At 37.5% G+C, this 12,371-nt stretch overlaps 1 protein-coding gene across 1 annotated transcript in view; it reads left to right on the top strand.

Moving 5' to 3' along the window:
- The window catches only part of ctnnd2a (catenin (cadherin-associated protein), delta 2a), a 327,752-nt gene that overhangs the window by 302,597 nt on the left and 12,784 nt on the right, over nt 1-12,371 (top strand). The window contains exons 20-21 of the mRNA XM_030123463.1: nt 1,031-1,277; nt 4,078-4,162. Of these exons, the coding sequence (XP_029979323.1) occupies nt 1,031-1,277; nt 4,078-4,162 (332 nt within the window). The remainder of the gene's footprint in view (nt 1-1,030; nt 1,278-4,077; nt 4,163-12,371) is intronic.

The following is a 12,371-nucleotide window of genomic DNA, read 5'->3' as shown; positions in this document are numbered from 1 at the left end:
CCCCTAACAGTAAGTCTTCACAGTTGATTTTGAGACACAAAATGAAACACGAAATTGTACACAATGAAAGATATTTGGTTTGCAAAGTTTGTAGAATGAAACTTTCATGAGAGACCTCGCTGTAGAGACCTGTCTTTAGAGCTGAATAGAGGTTATGGATCAGAGAAATTCGCTGTATTTCAATGAATCTATATTCTACTCCTCCTGTGCCTGTTACTTTTGTCTTACCTAAATTGAACTTTTTTAAGACAATGGTGAAATATGTCTTATTATTTATCTGTTTATAGTAACTTAGTAACACCTGCTGTATGGTGACCAACTTGCCCTGCAGCCCACCTAAAAATCTATACAGCGCTTTGCCTTAAACACCAAATGTTATCACTTCCATCTGTTTCACCCTCTGAGTTTATGGGCTTCCTATCTGACAGCATCTCCTACCACTCCTAATTACTCCTCCTCTCTGTTGCTTCGATCTCCCCAACAACCCATTCTTTGAATGTCAATTCTTTTTCATTTTCTTCATATGTCAGCCTTTTCACTGAAATACCACAAGTCGTCCTTTTTATTGGATTCTCAGCATGTCTGCGTTGGTGTGTGTATGTGTGTGTCAGAGGATTTGCAGCGCGCCCTCTCAAACTAAAGCTTTATGGAGTTATCCAAACCACTCACTAGCTGTACCAGACTTCTTACTTTAAAAGTAGCACATAGGCAGGGTTATTTTTATTACATAAAGGCCTTGGAGCTCCTTTCAAATGTATTACCAAGATTGTTCTTTGTACTGTATCTGTGAAGCACTGTATTCTCAATACATACCTGTGTTATGAAAGTGTCCTTTTGCTTTTGTTTATGAATCATCACCATCATAGAATTACAACGTTACCTTAGTAATCATACATTTTAGAGGTCGTCCACTATGTATAAAAATCCATCTGAGTGCCATTTTCAAAATGCGTTTTTCCAGTAAAATGCTGCACAAATGTGTTGACAAATTTGACCAATTTATTGTTTTTGCTTTCCCTGTGCCCACCAGGTAAATATGCCATGAGAGATTTGATCCATCGGTTACCAGGCAGTAGTAGCAGCAACAATAACGCCACCAGCAGTGCAACGTCCGGGACCACAGGTCCTCCCAGCAAGACCATGTCAGATGATACTGTAACTGCCATCTGCTGTGCACTGCATGAAGTCATCACCAAGAACATGGAGAATGCCAAAGCACTACGCGATGCTGGTGGCATCGAAAAACTTATCGGCATCGCCCGCAGCAAAGGGGACAAGTGAGTGAGATTTAAGCCTTTTCTTTTTTTTTTATATAAGCACTTACTACTTTGGTAAAATGTTTCTGTTTCATCATAAAAATTCTAGGTGTTGTCCGTTATTGTCAAGACCTCTCCAAAGGTCAGTGTGACACGCTTTGCATTATGGGCAACCATTCAGACCCTTTAGAGAGTCTTGAATTTCATCAAACTGGAAAAAAGATGTTGCTGAGAATTACTTGAATGGATACTCGGCAGAGAGCAAGTGACCTTGTAGTTATAGAGTTGTGTCCCCTTTATTCCTGAAGCAGAGCATGTAAAAGTGTTAGTCATATTTGTTTGATTGGTTATTCAGGATTTTCCATTAGACTTTATTTGCTAATCAGATATAGCTCGAATGGAGGGTGAATGTGATGTCATAGTAACTACTTTAAACTGATTATTTCATTAAATTTGAGATAAAAGTCTTAATCTGGGCTACGTTTGAGCTCAAAAGTCTCCTTCTACTACAACATTGCCTGTAAGTCAGCATATCATTAGGCTCTGTAGTAACCTAGATGGGGGGTTGGGAACTAGTGGTGGATGATGGGTATTTGGAGATAACATACTGCTGGGGGCCTTGACAGTGAAAAATATACCTTCCTTCCTTACCACTAGACAGAATATAAACAGAGCAGGCTCAGACTCTGCTTCTGAATTTTTCACATTGCATTTTATGTGAAAGAAATAAACCTTTCAGAAATCCATTTCTCCATCAAAATTATGTATTTTGGTAGATTCTTTTGTCAAAAATGTAGCACAGTTACAGTGACCATGTTCTTAACATGGTTTGTGTCAGGGGAATTGAAACATACAACTCAGACTGGGTCAACAGAGATTTTCAAAGCCGCTATTTGGAATCTAATCTTATAGTGTAAAGAACAGAAATATATGTGTTTTTGTTTACTTGCAACAAGTTTACCTGCTGTCAGTTGACGCTAGATCGCAATGATGACAGGTGATTCAAATTCTTCCAAATAAACAAGGGTAAATCCTGTTGCACTTCCTGAAGTTTTTCCCATTTCTCTCCCATTAAAGAGGAGTTTGTCCTTATTCGAACCACAGATCTAAGGATGGAGTCTGTCTTATGCTGTACAGATTGTAAAACCCCTGGAGGCAAATATGCGACTTGTGATTTTGTGTTATATAAATAAAATTCTCTCAACTCAACTTAGTTTTCAGATAGGAAAAGATGAAGACAATGTATTCTTTTATAAAACAAGCATTATTTTTGACAAAGAAATCCTAACTGTGAAGAAAATAGTATGTTTAATGGAACGCTGTACAGCCACTGTTGTTAGGAGAAAATAATGTTCAGTCACCAAAATAATAAAGACAGCTGAATGAAAAAGCTCCCTAATGATTTGCAGAGTTTGTTTTATCCTCAAGGACAACAAGCCCTATATAAGATCTTAAAATGTAAAACTAAGATGGGGGAAATTCTTAGTATATTGTCTTTATTATATTGAGTCATAAATTTCATTCAACAAACAGTGGCCAGTCCCTGAATGTGGCCACACATCCGTCATTCAGGCCTGTGTCTGCTTTCTCCGTGATCATTCATCCACAAAAGACCGTTGGAGAACAACAAGGAAGATGCATCATGAATAAAATTCAGCGTCGCCATGGGAGACCAAGCAGGGTGTTCTGGTTAGCTGCTATGGCAACCAGCAGGTCAGGGGTTGCCATGACACCGGGTGTTATCAGACGGAGGTCAAATCTTGATTTATTGTTATAGAGAGAGTCTTGAGTCTATTTAGGGAACAGTGCTCAAGGGCACCATTACAGAGAGAGATGAGGTGCTTGAAGAAACCTCCATAAGTGCAAATTTCACTGTGACTGTAGTTAGCTGCTAATAGCCCACACATCTTCATTTTCTCAGACTAGGTTGACTAAGAATAAATGCACTTTGTCTGCAGTGCTACATTTACACAACTACAGGCTTTGGAAATGAGAAAATGACTATTGCAAAACAAACACAGCCCAATGTATTAAAAAAGCAGAAATTTAAACATGTGAATGCGATTAGAAAAAGACACTTGAAATTGTAAGAGACATTCTGGCCATTCATAACCAGACATGTAATTGAAATCTAGCTTTATCTTTCTGAATTGCCAGTAGTTTGTCACCGGTCACGAAATCTATTCCAGCTGTAAAAAGCAAAGAGCAATCAACTCTCAAGTATCAAGCTCATTTAATGGTAGTGTCTTTTAACACCATCTGAGGTCCAAAAGAGGTCAACATTTACTACGTGTACTGTTAGCCTCATGTAACTGTGGAGATTAGCTTGCCATATACTGGAGATTCATGTGTAAGTATGATTCATGCTTGTTAGTGCAATGATTTATTGTTGATAGCAAGCGGTTAATCTTGCCAAACTCTCTGTACTGAGAAAAATAAACCCAAAGGATTCTGTTAATTTTGGTGTTAAAACTGAAAATGAGCATCCGCTCTGCTTTACTCTCTAGCTGTAAGAAGGGCAGGGCTTATGAACTGACTCCTACTAGAGTCATTTTTCAGTTAAGTGGCAGGAATGGGACCATTAGCATGGCAGAGAGGGTCATTTTACACTCCTCTGGAAACTCTCAGTTTTTGCATAAGGAAGGTCTAAGCTGAAAAGAGCAATGGCCCTCTTACTTTTAAAGCCAGCACTAGTGCCACTGGCCTGAACACATATTGAGCGGCTGGTAAAGACAGGGGACATAATAACTTTGCAATATTATTCGAAGGAATGGGTCCAGGAGAAATAACTCACTCTTCCTCCCTCTATCTGTCTCTGCAGACACTCAGCCAAAGTGGTAAAGGCAGCCTCTCAGGTCCTCAGCAGTATGTGGCAATACAGAGACCTGCGCTCCCTCTACAAGAAGGTAAGACGTGGAGTAAACCATGCACTTATTCCATTCGTCTCGCAGTGTGTTGTTGAGTTTGACTACTCCTTTGATTTTAATGTATTAGAGATAATGCTGGAGGCAGATTACTTAAAGTTTTATAATGTAATGATAGTAATAGCGATATTAGTAAAGAAAAAATATTACTGAAGCACACCATCACACACATGTAAATAAAATAAATGATAATGCACCTGAATGAATATTCTTAAGCAAAGCACCATACCTTTTCATGCTCAGGAATCTTGCTCCTTGTAGTTCTGAGTATTTTTCACACAATGTGGCTGACAGATGTCTTTGTAGCATAACATATACTGCTATTAATGCTAGTGTGTTCTTTAAAAAAAAAATCTGTTAATTTATCATTTACTACCCTCATCCACCTTAAATTTGGTTAATTTTAAAGCACAAACTTGTCTGTTCAGATGTCCAGTTGCATTTATAGAAGACATTTGAAAGTAAGGGAATGCAGTGACTTAAATGACTGAGCAGGATCTTTATATTAATACACCAGATAATGATTTGAGGAGTACTCGCCCAGATGATTTATGCTGTTCTGAGTGCAGTATATATGTGTTTTTTTATTTTTGTGAGTGTGTTTGTGTATGTGCTTTCGCCTTGAGGTCAGCCATAAGCACCTCCAAACAAAAGAATAATGGGTTTCTACTGGGCACCATCACAGCTGAGCAACTGTGTTTACAGAGGCAGGAGGATCAATAACTTTATGTTAGTCTCCAGCCTATTGCATTTTTCTTTTTATTATTCTTTACACACTCGCCGACACTCGAGCACACACGGGCTTACATCAGTGCTAACGGTAATTTAGTCCATCATGAATGCTGAACGGTGTAAAAAATGTAGCTCATTAAAACAGTAACTAACTTGGGGCTCATGAGAAATGACAAAGATGGGCAAAAAGTGAGAAAAGTCAAGAGAAGTGACGATTGGAGTACACATTCTTTTATCGCTCTCATACACTCTCACAAAGATTAAAAACAACCCACTTCCTCACCTTCAGCTTCTTTGTTTCTTTTCATATGACACACATTCCCACATAGCAACTTGATTAAAAATAATGACAGATGTTCTGTTCCTTTCACTTGTCAGTAATGAGTGTTGGTGAGTGAATATCTGCCGCCAAGGTTATCTGCTATTTAGCGAGCTGAAACTTTAGAGGTAAAATCAACAAGTTTGAGCAGAATATATAGAATATTGAGCATCCTTGGCTATGAATGTGTCTTTGATTCATCTTTACATAGGGGGAAAAACACACAAAAATTTATATTCATTTGTGCTTTGTGTTCATTTGGCATTTAATTGCATTGTACCATCAAATTAAGTGTCTTTGAGCCTTTTTTTTTTTTTTTTTCATATTGTTTTCAGCCATGTCAATATTTAGCGTTTAATGTCTCTTTTGAAAATCAATTAGCATAACATCAGGAAAGAGTGACTGCTGCAACATGATCCACGTCAACAAGTCATTTCATCCTTTGCGATTTTGTCAGACGATAAACTCTGTGGCATTCCTCCGATTTGAATTTCAAGTGCCTAAACTTCACTTTTCAAAGATGCTGTCAAACATCAAATGAATCCTGAAACAACAAGAGTTTTCTGTTTTTCGTCAAAGTAATAGACCATACAATATGCGAAGGGAGTGGAATTCATAAGCTTTGGAGAGACATCTAATGGAGTTTTGTCCTACCTGAAGCAAAAAGTATTCACATCAGCATCTACAGTACTTTACATAGGATTTACCCAAATGCAGATATAGTTGTCAGCTCCTCTTCTGTCTGCAAGTCCTCTGATTATTGCCACAGTCACTTCGGGACAGGCCGCCCCTTAGCATCAATGTGTCCTCGCCTCATCCTGACTCTGTCCGTCTCTTCATTCGTCATCCTCTCATCCCTGGTATTACTCTGCTGAAAAGTATCCCCATGTGGCCCCTTGGAGCCTCATCTGCTTCACACTTCTCTAATCATTGCCACTGGATAGCATTACACTCGACTGGATGGCATAACACTCCAATGATCAGACATGAAGGATATTGGCTTTACCCTCATCCAGGCCTGGTAAAGTTTCGTTCTTTTTGGATTATTTATTTATTCATATATATTATTTTATGTATTTATTCAAATAAAGCTATCGTTGCCTCAACATCCTTTTTTTTTGCCAGGCTGTGATTCTATAAAGCAAGATATTAAAGGAAGTAAACATCCTCCTTAAGATTGATGGCCACATATTTTGAAACAACAAAACGAGTTTTGTATCGTCTCATTTGATCCAATATGATGTAAACATTAATTCAAAAGGAAAACGGAAAAAAAGCCACGGAAAAACAAGGCTTTTTCATTCCACCATCGCATTAAAGTCCATCCATCATCCTTATATTGAAATAAGATATCATCTGCAGTCTGTGCTGTTGTAACATTTCATGTTTTATCCACATGTAGTTCATCATAATCTTGAAGTGATCGACATCTTGTAAAGCAGGTGAAATCTTATCAACCTCTATTATGTGTAACATCTGAATTACTGCAACAAATACTTCTTTTGACACTTTTGACAGTTTGATTACTTAAGGTGTTGCATTGAGGTACGCTGTCACTCTAAATATTACTTTTTATAGCAAAGAGAACTTAAACCTGACAATTTACTTCCTAAATTGCATGAACACAGCCAAGTTAGTGACAAAGCAGACTTATTTTATAACTGTGGAAATTGTTGCATTAGAGGATCCACACGTTGGCTTTATCACCTGAGTCCAGAGCTCGAAATAAGTGACTTTACTGCTAGTATTCCTGCGTGACATATTAGGTCATGGGTGTTAGATTCAGAAAAAATCCTGTTAGCCTCCAATCCAAACATGGATTAGCATACAATTTAGACAGAGTGAAGTCGCATGTCTCTGCAATGTTTGTGAGCAAGTGCAAGGGGGAAGAAACTAAAAGTGGTGAAAGACGAAAGGAGAGGGGGAGAAAGAGGTAGTTACATGTAGAAAGGAAATAAAAAATTCAGGTAAATTAGGAGAAAAGTTTTGCAGTTTTAGAGTAAGCATGCCTGGGCTGTGTGTGTGTGTGTGTGTGTGTGTGTGTGTGTGTGTGTGTGTGTGTGTGTGTGTGTATGTGTGTGTGTGTGTGTAGGTGTGTGTGTGTGTGTGTGTGTGTGTGTGTGTGTGTGTGTGTGTGTGTGTGTAGTTCTGGGAAAGTGAAATAGAGTGTAGGGTCAATAATGAGTCAGTTTGAGCTGTGTTGGCAAAGAGTTGTTTGCTTTGAAGTCTTGAGTAATGAGAACATTTTGAAACTGTGCAGAAGTTATGGGCGTGGGTACACGTGTGCAAGTGTGTGCATGACTGAATCTGTGTATTTTTGTCAAACTCCAGTAACTATAGTTAATCACTTCCTGCAGCAGCAATGGCATGGGAGCAGTGTATGCTGAGAAAGGGAAGAGAATTGCAATTGAACTGGGGGCCAAACTGGGCAGCCCAGTAGTTTTTCAACACAGTAAAAGTTGAGATCCCATAAATAAACAGTAAGTCTGTATGGAAATAGCATCTGAGATGACTTGAAAGATCAGTGATGCTGCAGTCATTAATAAACCAAAGCCAAAATCTGTTTGTAGCAACACTAGCTCTGGCTTTAGGATGAATCATGCATAAGAGTCTCTAGAGTGCAATAAAACTCTACTTTTATCTAAGTTTATTTGGATTTTTGACAGGATGTGCCCTCATTCTATATGTGTGTGTGTGTGTGTGTGTGTGTGTGTGTGTGTGTGTGCGTGCGCGCGCGCGTGTGTGTAGTTCTTTGTGATGTGGTATGATGGCATATGGCACCGCTGTAAATCAGAAGGATTTCTATAGAAAACAATAACTTAAAGAAGCTATGTGTACTATTTCTACTCAAATATAAAAAAAAACAAAAAACCTTCAATTAGAGTATTAGAAAGTGATGACATGCGATGAAAACCACTAGCGATTAACTTTTAGAGTCAAAGTGATAAAAGCTACTCCACTGTTGTTGTTTTAACCACTGGACACAGCACTAAATTAACCCATAAAGACCCAAACCTCCAGCGGCGATCTAAACCGTCTACTGATCTAAAATATTAAATACCTGTTGATTTATTAATCCTACGAATACATGCAAATAATTGGTGTGAAATGCACTTTTTCATTTTTTCATGGTCATCAGATATGACCTATTTGGATGTTCAGAGGCTCCACAGTGAATGTAGAAATACCATCATCTTCTACAACACTGATTCACCAGTAAAACCCATGGAGTTGGATCAATGATAGTGGATGGAGATGGATGTTTTATGTTTAGTTAATGATATGTTTGCTGAAAAAGATATATTTTTTCTTCAGTTTTCTGTTTTGATATAATGACCTTTGAATTTAGTCTGAGTTTTCATGAAGATCTAACTTAAATATGGGAATTTAAATATAGGATAAAACATAATGTACAGTGAAATATGCAAAATATAGAAGATAATATTATAATAAATGGTGATAAATTGCTTAAGAAAGGTTAAATAGGGAGAAAAATTCATTTGGAAACTGCCACAAAAGCAGAATTGGGTCTTTATGGGTTAAAAAAAAATGCAGATTGATGCTGAAAAACACAATTTCTTCTACACAGATGTGTTTTAGTAAATGGTATAAAGTTATATGATGTTATTATCTTTGCTAAGTTCATCATTTGTTGATGGGTTCAGTCTAAACTGTGAGAGTTCTGACCTTGTTTGGACGATTCCAAACATATTTAGTGCATCTTAAGCTCTGTAAAAACAGAGCTAAACCAACAGAGCTATTATGCAAACTATCAGCTGATGCAGCACATGAAGATAATAAGACACAGTTCTGTCAAAATAACTGATATGAGTTTCAGTTTGAAGAAGAAAACTTGATGATATCGTGACATAGATGTGTATAAATAATGAGCTTTATACTTTGTTTAATGACTGATAGAGTCTGTGGATATATAGTATTTGTTCTGGTAAGTGTGTTCTCCTATGCAACTCCCTCCTATTGTTGAGAGTTTGGAATATCACCTCTACATATAAGACTTTTAAAATGTGTAAACTATACTACTAAAAAAAAGGAAACTATTCTTAACAGGTCCAGCAGCCAAATTCTCCTTTACGACACACACACACACATATTTATGCACTCCCTCATGCGAACACACACAAGCTGAACTCTAAATTTCATACTGTATATTCACACGATTATACTTTGTCATAACCCAGTTCAGTGTGTAATTTCTGTTGCTCTGTTCTGCCACATTTCTTGATAAATGATCTGGCTCGGACACTTAATCAGACTCTTTTTCACACACACAAACATGCACACACAATCACACATGCACACGTCACAGATGTTCACAAATCACAGACACACACGTGTATATGACAGATGGGGTTCAGGGTCAAAGATACACTGAGTTTGTCATAAGTGTGACAGATTTACAATATGTTCCAAGGATGTGTAATTCAGCATGTTGGTGTGTTTGTGTGATAGGACTGAGTCAGTAACTTGTATGTGATGTGTACATGTGAGGTCACGGAATTACTGGTCATAGTCCTGTCTGTTGGAGGGTCATTTCACAATTCATATTCAAGATGTTCCTGTTAATAAGTCAGTACATTAAAGCCAAAAATGTGACGCAACAAATCTTTTACTGGAAAAGCTTGTAAATAGTCGGTCACTCCATTGAATGTATAATATACTCCAGTGGCAAATATTTAAGTTTTCCTTTAAAATCATCAAGCAGTTTAAGTCCGAGTCAGCTATTAACATTACTTCTTACATTTGAGCAGCTCAAACAGCAGCTTTTCTTTTTTTTTTTCTTTTTTTTTTTCTTTTTTTTTTACAAAGCATGTAAATTATGAAATGGTGAGCTGCTCTTTTTCAAGAGGAGGCTAAAACTACCCACTGCCACACAGAGTGGATGTGAAAAAAAAAATTGCAAGAAGGAGACGAACGTTTGAAAAACTTCAGAAGACATCAAACCAACCCGAGGCTTCTGAAGCTGCTTCTGTGTTTTGCCTCATTTCTCTCTGATGTTCACCTGTTTTTGACTGAGAGATACAGAGAGACGAGATAGAGGTGTGTTAATACGTCTGTCTAAAATGTGTTGAGTCTTAACTCTCTCTGCCTTTGTGGTTATTCCAGATAAGTACAAAGGTAAGAGCTGCGACAGACCCCTACAGTATCATGGACCATTTACAATAGATGAAGCAGCAGGATAAAGGTCACTTTCTAAATCACCACAACCACAAGTCGCCCAAATAAAGAATGCAAAGGTCAGAGGCACATTATTCCTGTAAGCATAGATGGATCATGTTAAGAGTGAACCATTGCAACTTTAAATCAGAAAATGTGAGTGTGAAATGAGAGAGAGAAAAAAGAATTGAGGGGCTGAAAATATGACAATGTTCAGTGGTCGCACAAGCCCAGAGGGGACCCACCACTCATCATGTGTAACCTTTTACAATTTTTGCCATAATTGCTGTCTGGCATGAGTGCCAGCAGACACACACATACTGTACACCTCATTTGTTGGGGCAGTAATCGCTTTTTACCTTGCAGTCCCTCGACCTTCAACAAACCATCCAGTGATGGTGAGAGCAACAGGCAGAATGGTTGCCTGGCAACCCACTTTTTTTTTTCCTTCTCGGTTTTACAGTATAGGGGCTAGAGAAGTGTTAGAGACTGTGTGTGAGAGAGGGGGTGGGTGGACAGAAGGAAAATCCAGTACACGGAGGAGAATAGGTGAAAATCTGAAGGACCGTTTAGTGTGGATGAAGACAATGTGGCAGTAAGTGTCAGGATATATTATCATCTTACAGTATACAGTTTAATAAGGGATAACACAGGACTTCAGATACAAAAAAGTGACAAAAAGTGAATTTATACCATGCACATACAAAAAGAACGTCTTTGTAGTCCTTTATCTCTGTCACGGAGGCCATGACTTCATTAGTTTGTCAGCAGTTACATAAAAACTGTTGCACACTTTTTCTGAAATTTAGTGGCAGGATTAATCAAATAAACTAAATCCAATAAATCTTACTTTTTCTAGCATTGCATGATATGGTGTTTGACTGAATTACAGGACTTTGTAGATGTATGCTTAATCTGTAATCTTTTAGATAGTGGATCTTTTATTGCTTTGACAGAGGGGCATAGTGTGGCTGGTATATATTGTGTTTTGTTCTGGCGGTTTGTTGTCATTGTTGCAGCTGTTAAAATCCAACACTTTAACCATAAGAAGAAAAAAAAATGCTGAATTTAATTTAATAATACTATTTACAGTGATAATGCTGTCTTTATTTCTAGAGCACTTTTCAAACAAAGTACAAAGTGCTTTACAAAGGAAAACAAAAAATTAAAAAAAAAATAATAAAACACAGAAGGTAAGAGAATTAAAACCATACATAAAACAATAAAATAAACATACGCTTCAGATAAAACCAAGATAATTCTTTATATCTGCATCATCTGTTTGCACAAGTAAATCTACAATGAGTTTATCTGCTCTTTGTATTAAAAAATGTATTAAGCACAGCTGTTCAGGTACTCTAAAAACTAAACTTTGTGAGTGCTACTACTACATATAATAATGAGAAGACAGAGGAGGAGAAGGAGAAGGAAAAGGAATAGAACAATAAGGAGATACGAAGTTTTAGAGCACTTACAAACAGTATTCATTGGCCAATAAGAATGTATTTGTTTCTTGAGAAAGTACAAAAATTTTCAGATATACTGTATCTGCATTTTTTTCCGTATTGGCAATGGGAAATAATTGCCAGCTGCTCCAACAAAATAATCAGCCAGTATAGTTGATCTAAAAATGGTGTTTAATTGGGTAGATTTTCATCCCTACCACTACCTTTGCACAGAAGTGAAAGGTCAGCAGTCCAGTTAGTGAAAGTCCTAGAGTTTTCAAAGACACCACATATGTCAGGATAAAATTAAGAGTGATAATAAAGCGAAGAGTGAAACTTGTGAAACTATGGCACTTTGTATTCCATATGTTTTCAGTGTCACATCATCCCATATTATGATCATTCCCAATTAAATTCTTGTAAAAAGGTGACTATTCCTCATTTTGCTTTGGGGGGCCCTTACAAACTCCTGTGGGCTATTCCAGGACCCTATTTAGGAGGCACATCAATAGACAGTGCA

This window comes from Sphaeramia orbicularis, chromosome 20 (genome assembly GCF_902148855.1).
Source record: "Sphaeramia orbicularis chromosome 20, fSphaOr1.1, whole genome shotgun sequence".
NCBI classification, from domain to species: domain Eukaryota; kingdom Metazoa; phylum Chordata; class Actinopteri; order Kurtiformes; family Apogonidae; genus Sphaeramia; species Sphaeramia orbicularis.
This window is presented reverse-complemented; position numbering and strand designations above follow the sequence as displayed.